General features: G+C 40.3%; 1 protein-coding gene across 1 annotated transcript in view; it reads left to right on the top strand.

Annotated features, from left to right (window-relative positions):
• Positions 1 to 19,593, top strand: part of csf1a (colony stimulating factor 1a (macrophage)) — a 32,048-nt gene extending 12,455 nt beyond the window's left edge. The window contains 6 exon segments of the mRNA XM_024147325.2: positions 797 to 986; positions 13,434 to 13,557; positions 13,559 to 14,313; positions 14,604 to 14,794; positions 14,956 to 15,002; positions 16,820 to 19,593. Of these exon segments, the coding sequence (XP_024003093.2) occupies positions 797 to 986; positions 13,434 to 13,557; positions 13,559 to 14,313; positions 14,604 to 14,794; positions 14,956 to 15,002; positions 16,820 to 16,874 (1,362 nt within the window). The 3' untranslated portion in view covers positions 16,875 to 19,593.
• The last annotated feature ends 7,278 nt before the right edge of the window (positions 19,594 to 26,871 follow it).

Here is a 26,871-nt window from a genome sequence, read left to right as displayed (position 1 = left end):
CTTCAATGAGATTGTGACCCCTGATATGGCAGGGTTAATAGAATAGTTTTAACAGCATGGGAAAAAAATGTGATCTCTATTAAGTTGGCTTGGGGAGATAGCAGGGCCCAGGAGACAGCATAAGCATGCACACTTCAGAATGCCAGTAAGTCTGGGCAAATCATCTTGTGTCTATATTAGATTAGTGTTAGATTAAGGTCAGACATGAGACTGGTCCCCCGGTATGTCTCTGGGTACCCTGTGATGATGGTATCAGACAATGGTCCCTCTTCAAGTGACCCCTGTCTCTTAAGGGAATGCTTGTCCAACATCTACACTGTGAAGTTTGGGCTGGCTAAATGTGTCTGTTTTGTGAATGGCTGTAGTCTTATCCAGTATCAAATATTAAATTAACTCCTATACAAATCAAATTACTCGACCCAATCAGAGTGATTGATTATAATTTGTCAGTTGATTTTCTTTCAACAAATTTGTTTTAGAGTGCTTCACAAAACCCTTTTAAACTATGAAATACTGAAGACTTAAGCCAAGGTGGCCAATAGCCAATGAAGTGGCGTTGGAAATAGACACTTTCATTTTGTTTCTAATAATTATTTAGAATAGCCTGCTCCTCTTGCAACTTCCTTCACAAGATCTGAGTGTTCATAGTTAGAGTTGATGAAACATTCATTAGGTATGAGGCATTAACTGAGTGCCATTAAAAACAACTTGAAAGTATTTCAGGATGTTTTGAATTGTTTGTAGAGAATGTGACCCATCCCATCACCACTCTCCCTCTATCTTGTCTCTGTCACAGGACAACCCAGTGAAGTTTGTGAGGGTGCACAGCACCTCGCCCAGAGAGGCTCTGAGGAAAGCCCGCYGGGTCATTGAGATGTACATGACCCTGATGACCAAGAGCAACGGGCCTGTCGACTGGAACTGTGAGGAAGAGTACGCTGAGGATTACCCAGAATCCGCCACTGTCCTCCCCACCCCAACCAAAGGTAGAGTGAGATGAATTATACTATCCATTAATATCTATTCTAAGAGACAGTTGAAGTCATTGTGAATTAATACTGTCTCCCATAACTACCACATATTTTATTGATTGTTATTGCTGTTTGTCCCCCGTAGTGGAACATTTTATGTGCATAGGCTGAAAGGATCAACTTTCATTTGGAAGTGCTGGCTTAAAGGTTATGAGGAGAATATAACATTATGGCCCATATAAAAACCAGTCAAGGCCTAAAGTATCAACAGAAAATCTGGGAAACACGCATCTAAACAATGCTTCCTTTTCAAAAGCCAGCAAAGCTCCCAGCAATGATTTAGAGATTGTGTGTACGTGTTTACTTTGCTGTTTAGGAACCAAACATTTTTTCCACACATGATTACTCCAAGCTGTTTTCAGACTATTCTCCTAGACCTATTTATCATAACCATGTTAGAGACAGTTCAAGGTGTCCCCACAAAAAATGCCCCCCCTCCCCAACATAAAAAATATTTTCACATGACCTTCCCCTTGTACTGTAAATAAAATTGCACACCCTCCCCCCCTCATAGAATTAACTCTAAATAATGTTTACCACCACAAATAACAATAACTAAAGCGTTTATATGGTCTATAAACCTGGATATCGACTTTGGCCACTTTTGTGCACAGTCGATGCCAAGCAGAGCTACAGGCCAGAAAGTTGAGGGTTCACCGATCACCACAGACGAGCTCACGCTCCCTGTTTGTTTCTTTAGGCATACATTACAATCAGAACCGGCTGCAGACAATGACGAGTTGGGGGAAATTCGATTTTCACAATTTCGATGCCATATTTTATTCATGTATAAATATATGCAACCAATTTTAGACCAACATGTTCAAATGTGCAAATGCACACCAACGACCAATAAACAAAGAATACTGACTTTGAGCACTTCCATTTCATGGTTTGCGTTTTCAACATCACAATAAATAGACTATGTCAATCTCGACAAACAGAAAAATACATCCTTACCTACCCTTGAATGTCTACCCAGTATTAAAGGCTTGGCTTGACAATCTCCAAATGTCATTAAACTTTTTGGTGTTCTGGTACAGATGTCTTTCTTTCAACAAATGGCTGCTGCTGGAATATTGTCAAGTGTTGACGAAGTTGTATATGATTGTACACATTTTATTTGTCAGTAAAGACAAAGTTATGGACAAAGTACATGCTCCTTACAAAGCTCAACCTCTAGAGGAGTATGAGGGGACTTTAATACCAATTCTTACAATCTTGTTCTGGATAGTCTGTATAGTCTGTAGCTTATTCTTTAGATTACATGTGTCAAACACAAGGCCTGTGGGCCGAATCCGGCCCATGACACATCTCTATCTGGCCGCCAATGATTTGGTTGTCAATTCAATTAGACACGTTTCCATACAGCCCACGATGCGCTGCACTCCAAGTCACAGCAAGCGCTGCCAATGTGCTGCACGCCAAATGGAATTGCCACACACACAACACAACCCCCTCTCCAAGGGGTGCTAACGGTGCTGCAGCACTCCCTGAAAAATCGGACCGATAGCAGGCAAAAACCTTTTCCCACCTTTTTCGTTTTTTAAGCATGACTTTGAACAACCAAAAAACAAAACCTACAACACCATGCAAGGGAGAAACATGTAGACCTATTACAATCAATTAATCTATCAATGTATTTATAAAGCCCTTTTTACATCAGGCAGATGTCACAAAGTGCTATACAGCAACACAGCCTAAAACTCCAAACAGCAAGCAATGCAGATGAAGAAGCACAAGCAACATTTGTGCAGTAGCCTAGGCCTGGCTACTCAACTACAAGACATTTTGAGTGGCCATACAGCAATGCTGCATTCAACCGCATTGGTCATCCATGCATTCCAAAAAAATCTAAATAAAGTGGCGACCCGTCATTCAGGGCAAGTGGGACAGAGCCTACTTGTTTTGAGCCCCACTTGTTCAGCAAAAATGTGTTTATATTATATATATAGTATCAGTCAAAAGTTTGGAAAAACCTACTTATTGCAGGGTTTTTCTTTATTTTTACTATTTTCTACATTGTAGAATAATAGTGAAGACATCACAACTATGAAATAACACATTCAGTTGAAGTCAGAAGTTTACATTACACTTAGGTTGGAGTCATTAAAAATCGTTTTTCAGCCACTCCACAAATTTCTTGTTAACAACCTATAGTTTTGGCAAGTCGGTTAGGACATCTACTTTGTGCATGACAAGGGTCATTTTTCCAACAATTGTTAACAGATTATTTCACTTATAATTCATTGTATCACAATTCCAGTGGGTCAGAAGTTTACATACACTAAGTTGACTGTGCCTTTAAACAGCTTGGAAAATCCCAGAAAATGATGTCATGGCTTTAGAAGCTTCTGATAGGCTAATTGACATCATTTGAGTAAATTGGAGGTGTACCTGTGGATGTATTTCAAGGCCTACCTTCAAACTCAGACTGATGAGAGAAAATGTAAATACCTGGACTTATGGATCATCAAAGAGAATGATGCATTACATACATACTTATACACGAAGCCCACAGACCGCAATACCCTGCTACGTGCGGATAGTATGCATCCCCTTCCCCTCAGGAATGGTCTACCATATAGCCAGTTATGCGGGGTAAAACAGATCTGTGGCCACCAGACAGATTTTGACAGCAATGCTAAGAAAATGACAGATAAATTCAAAATGAGAGACTACAAGGACCAAACTCTTGATGCTGCAATGATGAAAATATCTCAAAAACCAAGAGAGGAATTGCTAAAAACTCAACCAAAGAAGAAAAACAACGCAACAGTGTTTTGCACCAAGTGTTCGGAGAACATGAAAGCAATCCTGAAAAAGCACTGGCATATTCTGCAATCAGACAAAAAAATTGCAAACCTCTTCAAGGAGCCCCCACTGCTGGTCTATAAGCGGGGTCGCAATATTGGGGTTAACTTGGTGAGATCTGACCTGCCCCCTGAGCCCACTCAGACACTCTTGACACCTATTCCGAATGGGAACTACAAATGTTGATCATGCGCACAGTGCAATAACACTATGAAAACATCTTTCTTCAGACACCCACATACAGTTCAAAAACTCCCTGTTAGGGGTAACATCTCATGCAAGACAAAGGGAGTAATTTATCTCATATCCTTTACATGTGGGAAAGCCTACGTGGGACAAACGAAAAGACAATTAAAACAACGCATAGCTGAATACCGCAGCTCAGTCAGGTCTAAGAATACTGACTATCCAGTAGCAGCTTACTTTGTTGAAGCTAATGTTAGGTTCTAATTTTCAGAGTAAATAACTCACACACACTAGAGAAGCTTAACCAAGTTTAATTCTTCCCTAAGTGTCGATACAGCTGCATTCAGACAAACAGCATTTCACAAAAGCACTGATATTTAACCCTTTCTCCTAGTCTGAGTCTCCTTCTCCACAACCGAACAGCCATTGCATCCCTGTTGCTAGACAGAACCTTAGTGATATCTGTTCTTCCTTACTTCATCTAACCTGACCTCTACCCCAAAGTGCTCACTCCATCCCACTCAAGGCTGTCTGGTTATGATACCAGACTGTCTCTTCTCTCCAGAAGATCCCGTGGCTACATAACTGCTGACATAAATGTAAACGTTATACATTAACCCTCTCTCCCTCAGTGACTTGTTAGTTTCTAAGATTCACCGTCTACCTAACGTCAAACTTATCTGGCTCCATACAGATAACCTAATTCTGAAGTAACAACCAATTCTCTTATCCCTCATATACTTATTATACTTCTGATCTATCATGTTCATGTTAGCATGTTCAAATCAATCAAAGAATAATTTTTCAGTGCGCGAATGAAATAATTACATTACAGCTTTAACCAACAGTGCAAGTCAACGTTTTAAAAAGCTATTAGGTGACATAGTAGTAAAGAATAAAAACACAGTAAAAAGCGGTAAAACGCAGTAGCGAGGCTTAACAAGTAGCGGCTCTATAATGCACGGTTAGTCGGCTGACTGAAGGTAGTTGTACATGTAGGCATGGTTAAATACTATGCTTTTGATAAACAGAAAAGACAGTTAGCGTTTAAAGAGGGTTTGGGGGTGGTGAGTGAGGTTGGCGGGACCACAATAGATGCTCCGGGTGGCCATGGCGGGGCACCAGTTGTCGGCTATTGAGGTATTATGTACATGAATGTATATTAAGTGACATGCATATATGACTAACAGAGAGTAGCAGCATGTAAAAGAAGGATTGGTTGGGGGGGGGGCACATGCATGTAGTACCATTTGCTTACCTCAGGAGCTTATGTTGGGAAAATGTGTAAGCTTTTGTCTAATGGCACTCCAGTACACCTGCATGTGGTAGTAGAGAGACCAGTCGATCTTGGGAGGCTGGGTTCTTTGACAATTTTTGCTTCTCTGCACACCCTGTAGTAGAGGCCTGATGGAGCAGTTTAGCCCATTGATGTATTGCGTACAACACTACCACACTGCGTCGGATCCGAGCAGTTGCCTTCCAAGCAGGATGAACAACCAGTCAGGTGCTTCTCATGTGCAGCTGTAGAACCTTTTCGAGGTCTTGAACCAGCAAATCCTTTTAGTTTCCTGAGGGGAATAGGCTTTGCGTGCCTCTTACACTGTCTTGGTGTCGGTTGACACGATTCTAGTTGTTGGTGATGTAGACAACCAAGGAACTTGAAGCCTCAAACCTGCTCCACTACAGCCCCTTTCGATGGAGAATGTGGGCATTGCTTAGGTCTACCTTTTCATGAGTCACATATCCACTTAGTCTTGGTTACGTTGAGGGATAGGTTGTTATTCTGGCACCACACGGCCAGGTCTCTGACCTCCTCCCTATAGGCTGTCTCATCGTTGTCGGTGATCAGATTGTCGTCTGCAAACTTAATGGTGGTGCTGAAGTCGTGCCTGGCCATGCCGTCGTGGGTGAACAGGGAGTACAGAGGAGACTGAGCACGCACCCCTGAGGGGCTCCAGTTTTGAGGATCAGCGTTGCAGATGTGTTGCTACCTACCCTCACCACCTGGGGGCGGCCCGTCAGGAAGTCCAGGATCCAGCTGCAGAGGGAGGTGTTTAGTTCCAGGATCCTTAGCTTAGTGATGAGCTTTGAGGGTACTATGGTGTGTTCAACACACTACAGCTGAGCTGTAGTCAATGAACACCATTCTCACGTAGGTGTTCCTTTTGTCCATGTGGGAAAGGGCAGTGTGGAGTGCAATAGAGATTGCATCATCTGTGGATCTGTTAGGGCGGTATGTAAATTGTAGTGGGTCTAGGGTTTTTGGGATAATGCTGTTGATGTGAGGCATTACCAGCCTTTGAAAGCACTTCATGGCTATGGACGTGAGTGCTACGGGTCTGTAGTCATTTAGGCAGGTTGTCTTTGTGTTCTTAGGCACAGGGACTATGATGGTCTGCTTGAAACATGTTGGTATTACAGATTCAATCAGGGGCATGTTGAAAATGTCAGTGAAGACACCTGCCAGTTGGTCAACACATGCCCGGAGCACACGTCCTGGTAATCCGTCTGGCCCCGCAGTCTTGTGAATGTTGACCTGTTTAAAGGTCTTACTCCCACAGTCGTCCGGAACAGCTGAAGATCTCATGCATGATGTCTCAATGTTGCTTGCCTCGAAGCGAGCATAAAAGTGATTTAGCTCGTCTGGTAGGCTCGTGTCACTAGGCAGCTCGTGGCTGTGGTTCCCTTTGTAGTCTGTAATAGTTTGCAAGCCCTGCCACATAAATTGAGTGTCAGAGTCGGTGTAGTACTATTCAATCTTAGCCCTGTATTGACGCTTTGCCTGTTTGATGGTTCGTCAGAGGGCATAGCAGGATTTCTTATAAGCTTCCGGGTTAGAGTCCCGCACCTTGAAAGCGACAGCTTTACCCTTTAGCTCGGTGCGAATGTTGCCTGTAATCCATGGCTTCTGGTTGGCGTATGTACGTACAGTCACTGTGTGGACGATGTCCTCGATGCACTTATTGATGAAGCCAGTGACTGGGGTGTTGTACTCCTCAATGCCATCGGAGGAATCCCGGAACATGTTCCAGTCAAAGCAAAACAGTCCTGTAGTTTAGCAATGTTCAAAGTTGACCCAAAATCCAACACTAACCATCCCATCTCCTCCCTCAGATGTAGAGGCATTGAGCATGTTGCTCTACCAAGGAGAGGAGGTAACATGGAGATCCTACTACTACAGAGGGAGGTTTACTGGATATCCTTTTTAAAAACGTTGACCCCTAGTGGTCTGAATATTGACTTTGATCTCAGGCTCTTCTTATGACCAATTATATTTTCTGTGAACAGGTCTTGTAAATGAATGTATTCTTTCTACATCTTATCATAGTGCACCTACTATGTTCCCACTGTTGATGATGCTTATTATTATTATGGTTTAACCAAAATATTACATGTAACAACATTTTAAATGAAATCGAAAATATTTAAATATATAGGTAAAAATAAATGAAACAATAATGTATGTTGATGCTAATGTTATGCTAATGTTAATGGCATATATCCAATATGCTATGGGTCTTTTAACAGTTTAGCTCAATTCATTCTGATCAACCTAGCAATTATGACACACCCCTCACTTTTGTCATTGMTTGCACTAATTGCACTGTTTGTCTACATAACCTGGTTCAAGCATTCATGGCATTACCCTGAAGAAGGCACAGTGATGCCGAAACATTGGTGTTTTTTCACCCAGTAAATTACTGGGAGYTTATACATACGGAGTGTGCGACACTCTTTGTTTTATAGCTTACAGTTGATTCACCGTTAGTCAGTACCTTTACACTAAATAATTGTCTCTGGGTGTGCGCCAGCTCATGCTTTTTTTTAGGCATATCAGTTTGCAAACAATGTAATAAATAAATTAAAAATTCAGTTAATAAAGCCACCTACAAACATTGTCTCTTTTTTTCTTTTTTGAGTTATGCAGCTCCAAAATGCAGGTGTTTCAGCCCAGCTCAGTGCTTTCTGTGGTGGTGGGGCAGCCAGCGGAAAATACAGAGCGTACGTGTTGGTAATGTTCTCTAGTTGCCCTGTGATTGGCTCAGTGTTCTGTCAATCATGGGGACACTACGTCACTGCAAAATCTACAGGGAGAGCAAAACAATTCAAGTCCCTTGGGTGCTGCCAGAGATTTATATTAGAAGTGTCGATCCAAGAAGGCTCAAGGTCATTGGCCACAGATAAAATTATGTCAAATCACGTTATATCTATCGTAGCTTTGATTGGACTGATCATGTCAACATCATACTTTCAAAATCTTAGCTAGCATGCTAGACAAGCAGTCATCATCATGAATCATGTCGACAATCTACTGGAAAATCCTTTTCAATCCTTGTCATATGAAGAGACATTATAGATAAAATGTATCGGTGCTCATCGGCCACTGGACATAAACATTACACAACAAGTCGGAAATCGCAAATTCAACAATGAGTGGTTTGGAAGGAATCAGTGGCTAACTGCAAGCGTTGCAAAGCAATCAATAGCCTGCTATTCAGTGGAGTGGTCCAAGTCTTGGTTTAAGGGTCTCTTTTCCAAGCTTTAAAGGATAAACATTCACATGCAACTCCATGGGCCAGAAAAGGCTGAATACATTGGCCATTCTGTCAATCCAGCATGACTTCTGCCGCGTTCAAAATATCTGGAAACTCGGAACTGGGAAATCTCAGACTTCAGTGAGATCAAGACAACTGGGAAGAAACAAGCTCCGACTGGGAAAATGCGTTTTGAACGGTCAAAGAACTCAAAATTCCAAGTCGGGAACTCGGGCCTCTTTCTAGAGCTCTGACATGAAGATCACTGATGTCATGATTCAACCTTGTTTTTTTCTTTCTTCGAGTTCCCAGTTGTCTTGAAAGCACCATCAATCCAGAGAATGGCAGACTTTGATGACAAAGTTTGATGACAAAATTTGCCCACAAGAAGGACCGCCTCGCCACCTTCCTGTTCATGGTGAGACCAAAAATGTCTTAGGGAGAAATGTATACTGTAGCAAAGAAAGTAATACTAAGTGTATGTCGTCATGACGTGGCCCTCTTTGGGTACAGCGAGCCCCATCCCCCTCTCTCTGCACCATCCCCCTCTCTCTCTCACCACCTCTCTCTCTTCCCCCTACACCCAGGCTCTGTTAGGCAGGTCATAAATCCCTAGAGGAGTTCTCTCCTCATGGCCAGAGTAGAGAGGGAGTAAGGTTCACAMGAGAACAAAGGAACCTCTTCCAAATCACAGAACTTGAGAACTGAACAATTTCCATGTTTTGGAGAAGGTGTACACAGTCGTGGAAGAATCCAGCTATGAACTGGTCTGTTTTGTACAATTTTGTGAAACTCATGAGAGATAATACAGCCACATTACCATAACTCCGTTTATACAAGAGTCTCAGTTGTGAGGCTTGCATCTAATTTTTGTATAAAATGAATGAGTAAAGATGAAACTATTTGTGAAATTATGTAATGTGATTTTAAACTGTTTAATGAAGGAAACTCCAATTCCCTTTAAATTTTAAATAAATCATTGGGCCGCCCCATGAGCACAGATTGATCTGGCGTCATGGGACAGCCCCTTTCTACTGTTATCAATATAACCCCCACAGGGAGGAATTCCCTTCAGACCAGCTTACCTCGATTACCACGAGAGGGCTYAGGTTTGAGACCAGCTTACCTCGATTACCACGAGAGGGCTAAGGTTTGAGGAGAAACTATAAACCTGAGTATAAGCTAAGGTTGTAATGGTTGTTGAAACTCTGAGACTATCGATACCGACAGAATAAGAGCAAATCGTTGATACTAATTACTAGTCTGCAGCTAGGAATTCTATACCATTGAATGTGAAGGCCGACAACCGCCGAAACACCTATTCTATAGCAACATTGCTGAATGTTTCTCTGAACTATCCATTCTAACCACGAAAGAGAGAGAGAGAGAGGGCGGACGGACAAACTCTCCAACAGAAAGACGGACGATCCCAACAGAGATCACGACGACACACTGAGCATAAATATATATATTGTTTGCAATTATTCCCGAATGAGTGAGCGTTCATGTGCAAAGGATTAGCATTTCAATGAATATGATTATCAAGTGTGTAGTGATTCATTTGCGTAATTCCCGCCTTTCTCAGTCTACACCCACCTCCCTTTTGTCCACCAATCCGTAATACCGGTTTAGCCCACTAGGGCACATKCCCTATCATTTCCTTGTAACCATATCTACTTTGTTTGTTTGTATGTGCATTTCTGTGATTATTTAGTTAGTTAGCAAATACATTTTTAAGACAATTGATGTATGGTAGATTCATAGTGAAGACTGGGTTCGTGCAGATAACCAACAATTTACGACGTTTGGAATGAAACTAACGTGAGGTAAAGAATAATTAATTAATTAGAAGACTAATTGATCAGATATTAAATATCTGAAAGTTATATTAGGAAAATTATAACCTTGTAATCTGAATATTTTCCTTGGTGCCAAGACTTCCTAGTTAATTATATTTATCTGATTAGTTAATCACGTAATAATAATTACAGAGAATTGATTTGATAAACTAACAGTCTTCAGTTTAATGATGCCAAAGACACGACAATGTTGTGTAGTAAGCTGTTAGTAGCCCATGTGCCTCACGCTAATAAATTGGTCCCTTTCCCTCTCATAACTCAGCCTACTGTTCTGAGCTGGTGGTGCACATAGCCTGGTATAGAGAAATGTCATCATCGAATATTGTAAGAGCGTTCATTGTCTGTTTATATGCCCCGTTTATTTATCCTATGGTTCTGGCTTGGTGTACAGGGAAAATACTGTAAGAACGGCCCATGTTCTGAGCTCTGTCGCTGTACATTTCAAAAGTGCTGAACAAATAGTTTTATTGACTACGTCTYTCTTGGCTTGCTCATTAATGTCTTAATAGAAATTATGGATTGCCTGTTATCAGCGCATTGTTCCCATATGCCATAGTTTGTACATGTCAATTGTCAGTAGAAACCACACTTGTTTATTAAGCAAGTCAGCCATATCAACTATGTTTTTAAAAAGGCAGTAAATGAGGCTGAATGAACTGTTTCGCTGCCAGACAAGGCTCCTCTGATAGTCAGGTGTAGCGGTGGTAAGGATTCACTCCATGGTGCTGAAAAGAATACTCTGCTGTTGGGACAGCTTTATGTATGCCCTAACAGATTGTGGGCACCATTTGTCACTGTTATAGTGCAAGTGTTTACTGTTGTGTAGTGGCATAGCTGGCATGCGTCTTAATAAAAATAAAAATAAATTCCCCTCAAAGATTTACATGCTGAAATCGCCACTGACAACAACCAAGCTACTTTTTGGTTATTTGGAGTTATTATGTACTTTTTAGGGGGTTGTAGCACATTATGCGCATCTGCGAGCATAGCAGCAAAGGCTGGATAAATATTATGTATCTCTTCTCTTATTTTAATATGTTAAAAAAATGCTATATACAGCATCCTTTGTACATAAGTGGACATTATGAAGGCCATATTTTTTCTAATAAAACAATGGCCAGTTTGGGTCGCAGGTGTATGCAATATTTTTTTTAAAACAAACATAATAMCGTATGTCAGAACTGCAACTGTGTTGATTAGGGTGTCTGTAGCTAGGTTACCATCCAGTTGACCACAGAGTGTCATGCAAATATTCTCAAATCTGCATAAGAACAATATGTGCATTTTCCCATCAGTGTTTTGTGTCCATCAAATTAACTTGTTGTGGATAAAAGTCTGTGCTTCAGTAAATATGTTGTGCACATACAAATACCTGCTGCAGTTCAATTCCCGTGAAACGAATACAAAATACAAGTTAAATGGGTTTCCATCTCATTTTCAACTCTAGGCCTACTGATGGTTTTGTCCCAAATTTTTTGGAATAGGTACAGTATAGTGAATGTACCCACTCTGGTACTGGCATGTGTGCTCTAGCCAATAGCTCAGAGATACGGTGCTGGTATAGCCTAAGCAATGAGATTATTATGGACTAAACTGTGAGATTATATTTATCTGTCAAATGGCAGCCAAGAGTCAATCATCATGTCACCAGAATAAGACCCTCCATATTCATTGAAAYGAGCATCAAGCTCATCAGCGTGCACTTTCACCATCCTGTGAAGTTCATCATCATTTATTTCATCTGTGGATTGTATGCTTTCCCATGATGTTGTGACATTTTTTATCCGACATGTACTTTACTTTGAGGATGCTGGAATTATATTTGGGACGAATGTGTGTATGCTRACAGGAGACTTTTGAAGAAGCCTAATCAGATTAAAACATTGTGACTGGCTGTGTTTATGCCACATATAAAAGCCAAAACATTTTAAAAGTTAAATGACACACATTTAGGCTATATTGAAGTGTTAGGTTCTAGGTGCGAAAGGTTGCTGAATCGAATCCCCGAGTTGACAAGGTAGAAATCTGTCATTCTACCCCCTGGGTGCCAAAGATGTGGATTTTGATTAAGGCAGCCCCCCCCCCCCCCCCCCCCCCCCCCCCCCCCCCCCCCCCCCCCCCCCCCCCCCCCCCCGCACCTCTCTGATTCAGAGGGGTTGGGTTAAATGCGGAAGACACATTTCAGTTGAAGGAATTCAGTTGTACAACTGACTAGATATTCCCCTGTCCCTATTATAGGATGGCTTGGGAGAATGATGATCTGCAACAGACACCCCATCTCAGTATCAGAAGTAGAAATACAGCCAGACTGGCCTGCTACTGTGCCTTTCTAGACTGTATAAACTGTGGAGAGTAGACTCACAACCAATCCAAATGGAATTAAACATTCAAATCACACAGCTTCTGCGCTGTTATTCAAATGATGTTTTCACCGCAGCCTAGAGTAGAATTTTGTACTCATTTGAAAACAATAATGCAATTATTCCTTGCATTGTGGTGTTGTAGGCTAGTCTAGGTARGATAATTGTCTTGTCCCTAAACAAGATATATAGGGGAGCTTTTCGAGCTGTGTGTCTCATGTCTTCACTGTTCTTTCATGCGCAGTGATGCACCTGGCTTCTCCGCTGCCTATCAGCTATTCCTATTTGTTAATGTGGATTCATATAGAAAATATATGCAGCTTTGAAGGCTTTTATGTGTGGTACGATGGCTAGTTAGCCTATTGCAGATCTGGACAAACAATCCACCTACCACTATTGTCGCTATGAATGGTGGATAGAGAGCAGGATAGACAGTTAGATTGGTTGATTATACTGACCTGTGGTATAGTAATAGTTAGTGTGTTGAAAAGCGTAGGTCAAAAGGGAGTACCAAAACACCTTGATATAGGGGAGGAGCATGCAAGCAGATGAGGACATTTGGCTCGGATGGAAGAAATTATGTAGTAAAACCTGCAAAATATTTTATGAAAACCAAACCCCTTACATCTTCCTCTCATCTGCCCCTAGCTGAACCTGAACCGGAACACCAGTGTGCATGTCCAACAGTGGGTCCGGTGGCCCCTGATGTCTCCCTGGTCTCCCACAGTGTATGGAGCAGTCCCCCACAGCCCACCCTCTCCCAGTCCCCCAACCATGCAACCCAGGCCTCCTCACCCACCATTGGGTACCCACAGCGCTGACCCTGGGGTGTTCCTAGGGAGTCCTGGTACTATAGGACCCCCCTCCCTTAGGGAGCTGCAGGTGACTGTCCCCGATGGACATTCACTTGGAGAGGGCAGAGAGGGGGAGTTACACTGGGATTCTCGTCCACCTCCACCCACTGGAACTGAGTCAGACTCTGCACTCTATAAAACAGGCTCGAACCCCCCTTCTGCCACAGACCACCCTTTAATGTCTTCCCCTCCCAGCCTAGTTCTCATGGAGACTGTTGGATCCAAGCACAAGGGTTTTTACTACCCCCAGACTGAAAGGGCGATGGAGGCTTCTGCAGACAAACCAGCAGGGAGAGGAGCAGCAGGTTCACCACACGATCTCTTTATTGTCCCTGGGGTCAAGCTGGTCACACCTGTCCCTTTCTTGTACAAGGTGATGGGCATCACCCTCAGTAGTGATGAGAGCACTGCCTATGTGTTGGCCAAGAGGTCACTGGACGTTTCAACAGAGACCCCTCAACTAGAGGACACTACGAAAACATACCCAAGCACAGAGAGATATTCACATGACTGGAACCATCCGATTGGGAGCACTACGACTGAAGCATCTCCACATTGGAAGATGACAGAGGAGGAGCCAGACAAACTACACACCACTACAAAGGTCCTGGGCCAAATCAGGAAGACTGAGTCAAAACATACTAGGACATACTATGAGGAAGTCTTGAGCACAGGTAAATACTGTAGCATAGCACCCTGTTTGAACTACTTTGTGTCCTCCTCCTGATTCAAAATACACACATTCACTTGCATAGAGATTTGGCTGTTTTCTCTGGTATGTACCTYATATTTACCTGATACTTTAAAGAAAGTATTGGTAAGTATGTGGTACTACCAAATTATGCTTGTTTTAATAAATTTTAAGGAAACAATAAAGTAATGCATGTTGATGTGTAATACCATTTCACCATGTAGAATAATCTTAAATACCATGCCATTTAAATACCATGCCATCATCCCTCAGATATCCTGTCAGAGAAGACAGATGTGGATGACGCTCCTATTTCAGAAAGGCCCAGTGAAGGCTCAGAGAAGAAATTCCAGAATGGGAAAACTGGTCATTACGATTCCAGCACCTACTACCAGACAGCCTTTATCATTGCATCCATGTGCGGCGGACTTCTCCTCATCACAACACTATTCAGTGAGAAAAAGGTAAGAGGGAACACACACTGAACAAACAATTGTAGTGCCCAACTAAGCTGTCAGAGACAACTAGTTTACATCTGCCTCCACATGTGAGGATTAACCCTGCTAACCAATCCCACTCTAATTCCTACATAGACGTCTAATTGAATATTTTTTTCATTTCTCAGAGACTCCGAGCCCTTCTCTACAGTGCCAACATAATTGAAAACCAGAGGTAAAAAATTATATTTAATATTATCCTTAAATGTCATGATGGTAAAAACAGAAAACTGATAAGACAGTGTAGTCCTTTGAAGGCTTTTTACATTAATCAGGGCGGCACTATTGCTAGGCAACAACCACAACACAAACAGTCAGACATGGCGATGGTGCAGTCAACAGTGACAGATATCGTCAGGCAATGAACTCATGGTTTTGGCTCAAGACGATCATCTGCAACTTATACTCAACTCCAACTCAGTGTCATATTGATTTTTACTCAAACGTTCTCTGGAAATCAAAATCTATAAATAGGCTAACGTTTATTGCTACGTTCAGTCCTAGTGATCTGATGTCTTTCCACATGTTCAGATGAATTCATTAATTTAAATAAATGTATTGTTGATTAATTTATTAATATAAAACTGCAGCAACTGTTTGTTCTGTTTGAACTGAAGTAGCCTATATTTACACAATGATCACATGCTACCTCACCCTCACAATTCCATGGACTAGTCTTCACTAAAACCTAACCCATTGTGTTGTGTTACAGCCGGAATTCAAAATGGATTATATYGATTTGTTTTCTCACCCATCTACTCACAATACCCCATAAAGACAAAGTGAACATGTTGAGGAAATGAAATACAGAAATATCTAATTGTACAATACTTCCACATTATTCTTGAAAAAATTCAAGCTCTGTCAAGTTGGTTGTTTCAAGTCTTGCCATGGATTTTCAAGCTGATCTAGACCACTCAGGAACAGTCCATGTCATCTTGTTAACATAAACTCCAGTGTTTATTTGGCCTTGTGCTTTAGGTTATTGTTCTACTGAAAGGTGAATTTGTCTCTCAGTGTCTGTTGGAAAGCAGACTGAACCAGGTTTTCTTCTAGGATTTTGCCTGTGCTTAGCACTATTCCTTAATTTTTTTATTAAAAACTCCAGGACATCGCTTTTGTATTCAGAACATAAAGTTTATTTCTTTGCCACATTTTTTGCAGTTTTAATTAAAATATTCAAAAACATTCATCTTGTTTGCATTAAGGCAATATTCTGTACAGGTTTCCTTCTTTTCACTTTGTAATTTAGGTTAGTATTGTGGAGTAAGTACAATGTTGTTGATCCATCCTCGGTTTTCTCCCCCATCACAGCCATTCAACTCTGTAACTGTTTTAAGGTCAACATTGGCCTCATGGTGAAATCCCTGAGCGGTTTCCTTCCTCTCCGCAACTGAAATAGAAAGGATGCTTGTATCTTTATAGTGACTGGGTGTATTGATACATCATCCAAAGTGTAATTAATAATTTCACCATAGTCAAAGGTATATTCACTGTCTGCTTTTTTTGTTGTTAACCCATCTACCAGTACAGTAGGTTCCCCTCTTTATGAGGCATTGGAAAACACCCCTGGTCATTGTGGTTGAATCTGTGTTTGAAATTCCCTGATCGACTGAGGGACCTTACAGTTAATTGTATGTGTGGGGTACAGAGATTAGGTAGTTATTAAAAAATCATGTTAAACATGATTATTAATCATAGAGTCCATGCAACTTATTATGTGACTTGGTAAGCACATTTTTACTCCTGAACTTATTTAGGCTTGCTATAATAAAGGGGTTTCATACTTATAGACTCAAGACATTTTATTTTTTTTATTTTTTATTAATTTGTAAAAACAAAATTCCACTTTGACATTATGGGGTATTTTGTGTAGACCAGTGACACAAAATCTCAATTTAATCCATTTAAATTCAGGCTGTAACACAACAAAATGTGGAAAAGGTAAAGGGGTGTGAATACTATCTGAAGGGACTGTAACATGTTCCACAGGGCATGCCGCAGCATTAAGGACATTGAGCTGCAGTATTATAAAGCCAAGGATTGAGAGCTCTGGTAAGAGCCATTAACATTCCTTTCCACGTCTTCAGCAAGAATGAATGCTAAATGATTTATTGAGTCATTAGAAAACATCCTTCATTCCTATCCAAGCACTTCGGATGGCCAAGGTTTGGTTTCGCTTTGAGCATTTCTCAAATGGTATGTTCTTTTCAATGCCCCATATGTGGAATTGGCTGGGACTACTGCACCCCTATTGAGATCTGAGGGAAACAGTTTAAGATGCTTGAGTACCGGTGGAGTACACTGCTGAGACTCTCTCTCTCTCTCAGTATATCATTCACACAATGACTAAGAAGTTAGTCTCTCGCTCTCTCTCTCAGTATATCATTCACACAATGACTAAGAAGTTAGTCTCTCTCTCTCTCTCTCAGTATATCATTCACACAATGACTAAGAAGTTAGTCTCTTTCTCTCTCTCTCAGTATATCATTCACACAATGACTAAGAAGTTAGTCTCTCTCTCTCAGTATATCATTCGCACAATGACTAAAAAGTTAGTCTGTCTCTCTCTTTCTCTCTCAGAATATCATTCACGAATGACTAAGAATTAGTCTCTCTCTCAGTATATAATTCACACAATGACTAAGAAGTTAGTCTGTCTCTCTCTCTCTCTCTCTCTCAGTATATCATTCACGGATGACTAAGAAGTTAGTCTCTCTCTCTCTCTCTCTGGAGAGTGGAAGACAAGTGGAAGACATAGACATTTGGCTGAACTATTTTACTCGTGTCACTCTTTTGTTTATAAATATCTAAGAATCTAAAGTAATCTATTTTTATACAAATTAAGTTTATTATTGCTTGAAATATTGCTGTATTTTTTTTACAGAGAATCTTATGCTATCAAAGTTATACAATATTGGCCTGCTTCCATTATTTTTCTGTTTAAAAGGTTTGAGTGAATTTGTCGCTCATAGACTATTTGGACGGTGTCATGTACAACAGAATTTGGATCTTCCCAGAAATAGTGTGGACCAATCAATCCTCCAAGGACTCTTCGGCACGGCAGGGGTTAGTGACTTCACCTAACCCTGATGCTTCTTCACTGACACTGCCCTGCCATCAAACATCTCCAAGCGTGACTGATAGATCCTCACAGTGAAATGCACAGTTCAAGTGTGACTGATAGATCCTCACAGTGAAATGCACAGTTCAAGCGTGACTGATAGATCCTCACAGTGAAATGCACAGTTCAAGTGAGAATGATAGATCCTCACAGTGAAATGCACAGTTCAAGCATGACTGATAGATCCTCACAGTTCAAGAGGGGAAGAACCTTGTTTTTTATTACATCGGCATCTGTGTTTGGATGTGTCTCCCAAGTCAACATCAAGCTTAAGAAAGTCTGTGTGACTGATGTACTCCCATGACATTGTTGAATGGAGTTGGGTTCTTGAGCCAAAGTAATACCAGGTGCCATTACTTCAAGCTGACAGAGGATGTATCTTTGGGGATAAATCAATTAAATAGAAAAAAAACACAACATTTTTGGGAACTCCATAAATGCAATGATGCATCATACTGGATTAATTTGCATTTTAACATTACTCTGTTTTGTCCCTTTCAAATTATGAAAATGACTTAAACCTGTCTCTCATGCCATGTTGTGCTGATACCAATTAGAATGTATGACAATCTCCAGCAGTTTGTAAACCTATTAGAGCGCTCCATTCCATACAGTGAATCATGTCCATATACAAACGATTACGTTGTACTCATGTGGCGTGAGGGTTTTTATAAATCACAAAAGTTGAAGATGTTGAACATTTGTATGTTGGTCCTTTGTCCCTTTCAATTGCTTAATTGTGAAGTAAGAGAATGCAATTGAAGTGCTGCTAATTGATGACTGTGCCTAGAACCTTCAACTAGCACTACACAATTAAATAGAAACTGCAATGACATTTTCAGTTTGTTACCTAAATTCTGAAAAGTTTCAATATGACTTGTTCCCTGTAATAAGTGCAATTGAACATCTTGACAGTGCTAACCCATATGAGTCACACTTGGATTATGCTGTACTTCGGATCAATTGTGTTGATTAAATGCAATGTATTAGATAATGTTAAGCCCCAGGATCATTTACTGTATGTATTACTTTAATACTGTATACAATAATAATAATAATAATACAAATAATAATGAAGATTGACATGGAACTGTTAAATATTTAGACTCTTATGTACAATTGCAGTAAATAGAAGTTGAGGTATTGTCTGTTCATATTGGTCTTTGCTTAGGCCACGATTCAATCCAAAAAGGTGTTAGAGTCATGTTATAGTGCGTTTGACGTAAAGGTAATATCTGATTGAGCGGACATCTGCAGCGTTTACCGTCAATGCAATCTCAGCAAAAGTGGGAACATTGCCTTAAAAGCTGCATTGTCTTTAGATTTAGGAACTTAATTCGATCACCCTGTTGTAGAATCCTTTAAAACGTGTAGTGTTTTTGATGTTAAAAAAGGTTTCTGAAGTTTGTAATTTCCACTTAGAAATGGCGGACTTGATTTTCTCTTAAAAATGTATCAACCCCTACAAAAATGTCCATTAATTATAATCCACATTATAATTTACATGTCCTGTTGCTGTAGCAAACTGGCTCATATTAAGATCCTACATCTGTACATGCGTGAACGGCTTGAAGCCTTAGTGTCTAAATGCAGAAATAACAATATATTAAAGGAATCCTCAATAAAATTGGACTGGAATGAATCCCTGGTTTTGCCTGTTATTGTGATGATTCTGTTCTGCCTGCGGCTATGGAACCCTGACCTCTCCACCGGACGTGCTACCTGTCCCAGACCTGCTGTTTTCAACTCTCTAGAGACCGCAGGAGCGGTAGAGATACTCTTAATGATCGGCTATGTAAAGCCAACTGACATTTACTCCTGAGGTGCTGACTTGTTGCACCCTCAATAACTACTGTGATTATTATTATTTGACCATGCTGGTCATTTATGAACATTTGAACATCTTGGCCATGTTCTGTTATAATCTCCACTCGGCACAGCCAGAAGAGGACTGGCCACCCCTCATAGCCTGGTTCCTCTCTAGGTTTCTTCCTAGGTTTTGGCCTTTCTAGGGAGTTTTTCCTAGCCACCGTGCTTCTACACCTGCATTGCTTGCTGTTTGTGGTTTTTGGCTGGGTTTCTGTACAGCACTTCGAGATATCAGCTGATGTTAGAAGGGCTATATAAAATAAACTTGATTTTATTTTTGATTTGATCTTTTGTTTCTCTGTGTTTCATAATTTTCCTTCAATTCACAAAAAGCTGAATGTATCTCACTGGAGAAAGCATTCGAGCGAACGAAACAGCGCCCCTCTTTTCCAGTATATGTAGCCCATCTATCTGATGCTGTCTGGTGAAAAAAAGCATGACATTCTTGCCGCCCGTAACACTTAATGATAAACATTTTTTATAATAATAGCCAATCAGCTTTGAGCGAAACTGAGGGAACTCAACTGTGAATGGTCCTAGCACAGAAGAAAAAGTGTCAAGAGAAGCCAGTTTGGATTTGACTTTACACCAATCACATCAAATCATAACGTCATTTATAGAAAAAACTTGAATTGTTGCATCTTGTTATGTTGTTGGCCTCCAGTGGCTAGCTAAAATTGTCCCTTTCATACACACACACACACCAATTGATTAAAGGACTGCTGAATGCATATTTTTTTTATCTTGCTTTGTTTGCTCTTTTCAGTATTATCTCTATCTCAGATAAGCTACTGTACTCCTGAAAGGGCAAAAAATTGTCCATATTAATGTACGTAGCCTTAGAAATAAGGTTCAAGAAATCAATAACTTGCTAACATCAGATAATATTCATATATTAGCCATTTTGAGATTCACTTAGATAATTTATTTGATGATTCAGCAGTAACAATACAAGGATATAACATCTGTAGAAGAGACAGAAATGCTTATGGGTGAGGTGTTGCTGTATATATTCAGAGCCATATCCCTGTAATGCTTAGAGAAGATCTCATGTCAAGTGTTATTGAAGTGTTGTGGTTGCAGGTTCACTTGGCACGTCTAAAGCCTTTTCTTTCGGGGGGTTGCTATAGGCTACCAAGTGCTAACAGTCAGTATCTAAATAATATGTGTGAAATGCTTGATAGTGTATGTGATGTAAACAGAGATGTCTACTTTCTTGGGGACCTGAATATTGACTGGTTTTCATTAAGCTGTCTGCTCAAGAGGAAGCTTTTCACTGTAACCAGTGTCTGTAATCTGGTTTAGGTTGCTAATCAACCTACCAGGGTGTTTAAAAACACTACAGGAACAAGATCATCCACATGTTAATACTGTAGAACTTTGTTCTAAAGCTGTATCTGTACCCATTGGATGCAGTGGCTATATCCAGGAAAGCCAAAATTCCAAAAGCTGGGCCAAGAATTGTGTATAAGAGACCATACAAAAGATTTTGCCATGACTCTTATGTGGATGATGTTAAAAGTATGTGTTGGTCTGATGTGATTAATAAGGAGCATCCAGATGCTGCACTTGATGAATTTATGAAATTGCTTCTTCAAATTATTGATAAACATGCACCTGTTAAGAAACTGACTGTTAGAACTGTTAAGGCTCCATGGATTGATGAGGAATTGAAAAACTGTAGGGTTGAAAGAGTTGGGGCAAAAGGAGTGGCTAATAAGTCTGGCTGCACGTCTAACTGGCTGACTTACTGGAAATTGAGACATTATGTGACTAAACTCAACAGAAGAAGAATAAACTGTGTTATGAAATAAAGATCAATAATTTAAAGAACGATGGGAAAAAAACTTTCTAGACAAGTTCAACTCCTTCTTTCATTGAATCAGATGGCTTATTCATCACAAAACCATTTGATATTGCCAATTATTTTAATGATTACTTCATTAACAAAGTGGGCAAACTTAGACAGGAAATGCCAACAACGAACAGTGAGCCATCGTATTCATGCATAGAAAAACAAATAATGAAAGAAAAGCATTGCAAGTTTGAGTTTTGTAAAGTTTGTGTGGGAGAGGTGGAAAAATTGTTGTTATCGATCAATAATGACAAACCTCCGAGCATTGACAGCTTAGATGGAAAGCTACTGAGGATGGTAGCTGACTCTATAGCCACTCCTATCTGTCATATATTTAATCTGAACCTAGAGGAAAGTCTTTGTCCCTTGGCCTGGAGGGAAGCCAAAGTAATTCCGCTACCCAAAAGTGGTAAAGCGGCCTTTACTGGTTCTAACAGCAGACCTATAAGCTTGCTGCCAGCTCTTAGCAAACTGTTGGAAAAAATAGTGTTTGACCAAATACAATGCTATTTCTTTGTAAACAAGTTAACTTCTTTGGGAAAGGGGGCCAGTATTGAGTAGCTTGGATGAATAAGGTGCCCAGAGTAAACTGTTTGTTACCCAGGCCCAGAAGCTATGATATGCATACAAGTAGTAGATTTGGAAAGCAAACTCTCTAAAGTTTCCAAAACTGTTAAAATAATGTCTGTGAGTATAACAGAACTCATATGGCAGGCGAAAACCTAAGACAAATCCAACCAGGAAGTGTTAAATCTGAGGTTTGTAGTTTCATTTAAGTGATTGCCTATCCAAAATGCTGTGTCTATGGGGCCAGACACTTCCCAAGGCTTCCAACAGATGTCAACAGTCTTTAGAAAGTTGTTTGAGGCTTCTATTGTGGAAGGGGGTCGAATAAGAGCTGTTTCAACAAGTGGACTAGGCTGAGGCCAATGAGTTGTTTACTGCGCGGTCACGCGGGTATGCCGTTCCTTCTTTTTCCTCTGTAATGAATACGCTATTGTCCGTTTGGAATACTATTGAAGACTTCTTATAAAAATACCCTAAGGATTGATTGTAAACATCGTTTGACATGTTTCTACAAACTGTAATGGAACTCTTTTGACTTTTCTTCTGGATTTTGAGCTCGCGCATTGTGCCTTTGGAATAGTGAACTAAACGCYCGAACAAAACGGAGGTATTTGGACATAAATATGGACGTAATCGAACAAAACAAACATTTCTTGTGGAAGTGGGAGTCCTGGGAGTGCATTCCGACGAAGATCAGCAAAGGTAAGTGAAGATTTATAATGCTATTTCTGACTTTTGTTGACTCAACAATTTGGCGGGTAACTGTATGGCCTGCTTTGGTGGCTGAACGCTGTACTCAGATTATTGAATATTGTGCTTTTGCCGTAAATCTTTTTTGAAATCTGACACAGCGGTTGCATTATGGCTGCAGGGGGCGTATTGAAAAACTGGAAAATATGTGCCAATTTTCAAACGGCCTCTTACTCAATTTTTGCTCGTACAATATGCATATTATTATTACTATTGGATAGAAAACAGTCTCTAGTTTCTAAAACCGTTTGAATTATTTCTCTAAGTGGAACAGAACTCTTTTTACAGCCCATTTCCTATCCGGAAGTGAGATTTCCAAAATCGATGTCTCTCTTCAAGAGCTTGTCTATAAAAGGGCATGTCACTTAGGACTGTAGAAACACGTCATATCGCCTTCCCTGGTGTCATGCGGAAGTGAGAGCAGAAATGACTTGATTTATTCTCGTCCTGGGATTGAACACAACCTCTTGGAGTGAGAGTTGCGCACTTTATTTTTTTTCTGGGCGCGAGAGAAGTAGACCTGGACTCGCTCCTGGAAAACCTCGTTAAAGGTGAATATGATCTCCGCTTCGATTTTATTTGATACATGTCACAATATCATCCTAAAGTATGTTATTTGCAATATAGTTTAATTAATTAGAAATTTATTCTGGACTTTAGACGTGATGCGACGCAAGAATTTTGTCAAGACGGAGAGGTTAGCGCGCGCACGGCCAGTGTGCTTGCTAATCAAGAGGAAATCGTTCGTTCTGATCCAAATAAAAGACGGTTCTGAACAAAGGGACCCTTGGAGAACATTCCTGATGGAAGATCAACAAAGATAAGGACCATTTGGATGCTCTTTTCATATATCTGTCGAACTGTGCTATCGCTACCGTTTGACTAGGACAATTTCAATGCTGCTGTGTGCTAGCTATTGTAGTAAGCTAATATAACGATATATTGTGTTTTCGCTGTAAACACTTCAAAAATCGGAATATATGGTGGCTCTATTCACAAGATCTTTGTCTTTCATTAGCTATCCACCAATATTTTTCTGAAATGTTTTAGGATGTGTGATTAGTAGTTGACGTGGTGTCTGTATTTTCTCTGGCTACTCCCGTCGATTTCTGACTGTAGCTATGATCGCCAGCAGCATACCACCCTGCATACCACTGCTGGCTTGCTTCTGAAGCTAAGCAGGGTTGGTCCTGGTCAGTCCCTGATGTGGAGACCAGGTGCTGCTGAATGGTGTTGGAGGGCCAGTAGGAGGCACTCTTTCTCTCTGGTCTAAACAAAGGTCCCAATGCCCCAGGGCAGTGAGTTGGGGACATCTGCTCTGGTAGGGTGCGCTCTTCGGATGGGACGTTAAACGGGTGTCCTACTCTCTGAGGTCATTAAAGATCCCATGGCACTTTATCGTAGAGAGTAGGGTGTTAACCCCGCTGTCTGGCTAATTCCCATCTGGCCCTCAACCATCACGGTCACCTAATAATCCCCAGTTTCAATTGGCTCATCATCCCCCTCCTCTCCCTGTAACTATTCCCAGTGCGTTGCTGCAAATAGAACGTGTTCTCAGTCAACTTACCTGGTAAAATAAAAAAATAAAAAAAATAAATGATGGTAGCAGTATGAAAACTGAATTTATAGCTAAAATATGCACAATTTTTTGAACAAGAACATAGATTATATGTGTAACAATGTTATAGGACTGTCATCTGAGGTAGGTTTTCTAGGTTATTTAGGTTGGTTCTAGTTAGGTTAGTTGGCTGTGCATGCTACTTGTATCCTACTTGTGCTGTAAAAATTGTCTGTCCTCCTTTTTATTTGTGGTGAGTCAACATAAATATGTGGTGTTTTCTCTGTTAAACATTAAAAAATCGACATGTTGGCTGGATTGACAAGATGTTTATCTTTCAAATGCTGTATTGGACTTGTTAATGCTGTGAAAGTTAAATATAAAAAAAATAATTGGAATAATGAGATGTGAATTTTCAGCGCTCTCCATTGAGACTGGATGTATGTCATTAATTTAGTCACGGGCTGCAGCCATAACAGGTTAAGAACAAGTTTATCTTTAATTCTATGTAAAACATGTGTCTTTCATCAAAGTTTATGATGAGTATTTCTGTTATTTGATGTGGCTCTGCAATTTCTCCGGATGTTTTGGAGGCATTTCTGAACATGGCGCCAATGTAAACTGATGTTTTTGGATATAAATATGAACTTTTTCGAACAAAACATACATGTATTGTGTAACATTGAGTCCTGGGAGTGTCATCTGATGAAGATCGTCAAAGGTTAGTGATTCATTTTATCTATACTATACTTTTATCTATATTCTGCTTTTTGTGACACCTCCCTTTGGTTGGAAAATGGCTGAATGCTTTCTGTGACTAGGCGCTGTCCTAACATAATGATATGTTCTGCTTTCGCRGTAAAGCCTTTTTGAAATCGAACACTGTGGTTGGATTAACGAGAGTGTATCTTTAAAATGGTGTGAAATACTTTTATGTTTGAGGAATTTTAATTATGAGATTTCTGTTGTTTGAGTTTGGCGCCCTGCAATTTCACTGGCTATTGGCGAGGTGGCGTCCCGAACGATCCCAGAGAGGTTAGCAAGGGACTTTCAGCATGCTTATATAGAGYGGCACTCAATATGTTCTGACACAAATGACTGATGATTGGTTGAAAGAAATTGATAATAAGAAGATTGTGGGAGCTGTACTGTTAGATTTCATTGCAGCCTTTGAGATACTGACCATGACCTGATGTTGAAAAAATGTATGCGTTATGGCTTTTCAACCTCTGCCATATTGCGGATTCAGAACAATCTATCTAATATAACTCAAATGATTTTATTTAAGTGAATCTTCTCTAATGTCAAACATGTAAAGTGTGGTGTACCACAGTGCAGCGCTCTAGGCCCTCTACTATTTTCTATTTTTACCAATGACCTGGCAGTAAAAAAACATGTGTCCATGTATGCTGATGATTCAACCATATATGCATCAGCAACAACAGCTAATGAAGTCACTGAAACCCTTAACAAAGAGTTGCAGTCTGTTTTGGAATGGGTGGCCAGTAATAAACTGGTTCTGAACATCTCTAAAACTAAGAGTGTTGTAATTTGTACAAATCATTCCCTAAGTTCTAGACATATGCTGAATCTGGTAATAAATGGTGTGGCTGTTGAATAATTTGAGGAGTCTAAATGATTTGGCGTTGCCTTAGATTGTAAACTGTCATGTGCAAAACATATAGAATCAATCATTGTTTTCATAGTCAACTTACACACAGCTCTGACACACACAGACATGCCACAGGGGTCTTTTCGCAGTCCCCAAGTCCAGAACAAATTCCAGAAAGCGTACAGTATGATATATAGAGCCCTTATTGCATGGAACTCCGTTCCATCTCATATTGCTCAAATAAACAGCAAACCTGGTTTAAAAAAACAGATAAAGCAACACCTCACGGCACAACGCCTCTCCACTATCTGACCTAGATAGGTTGTGTATGTATTGATATGTAGGCTATGTGTGCCTTTAAAAATATATATGTAATTCTGTTCTTGTCTATTAATGTTCTGTATTATGTCATGTTTCATGTTTTGCGTGGACCCCAATAGAAAAGTAGCTGCTGCGTTTGCAACAGCTAATGGGGATCCTAATAAAATACCAAATACCAAATTAGCCAAGGATGGAGTAAGGGAATTTGACTTTTACATAATTATCTGTACTGGCCAATGATTTTAACAGTGATTGTGATCCAACCATAAATTCATATATTTTGCCCCTGGCCTGAGAGGATGGAAGTTCAATAGGTAGATGTAGTAATGTATTATCATTGCCCATGAAAGGAAGTTAGGCTAGCAAGCAAGCATTTTAGCCAAGTAGC

Source organism: Salvelinus sp. IW2-2015, linkage group LG11 (assembly GCF_002910315.2).
Source record: "Salvelinus sp. IW2-2015 linkage group LG11, ASM291031v2, whole genome shotgun sequence".
NCBI classification, from domain to species: Eukaryota; Metazoa; Chordata; class Actinopteri; order Salmoniformes; family Salmonidae; genus Salvelinus; species Salvelinus sp. IW2-2015.
This window is presented reverse-complemented; position numbering and strand designations above follow the sequence as displayed.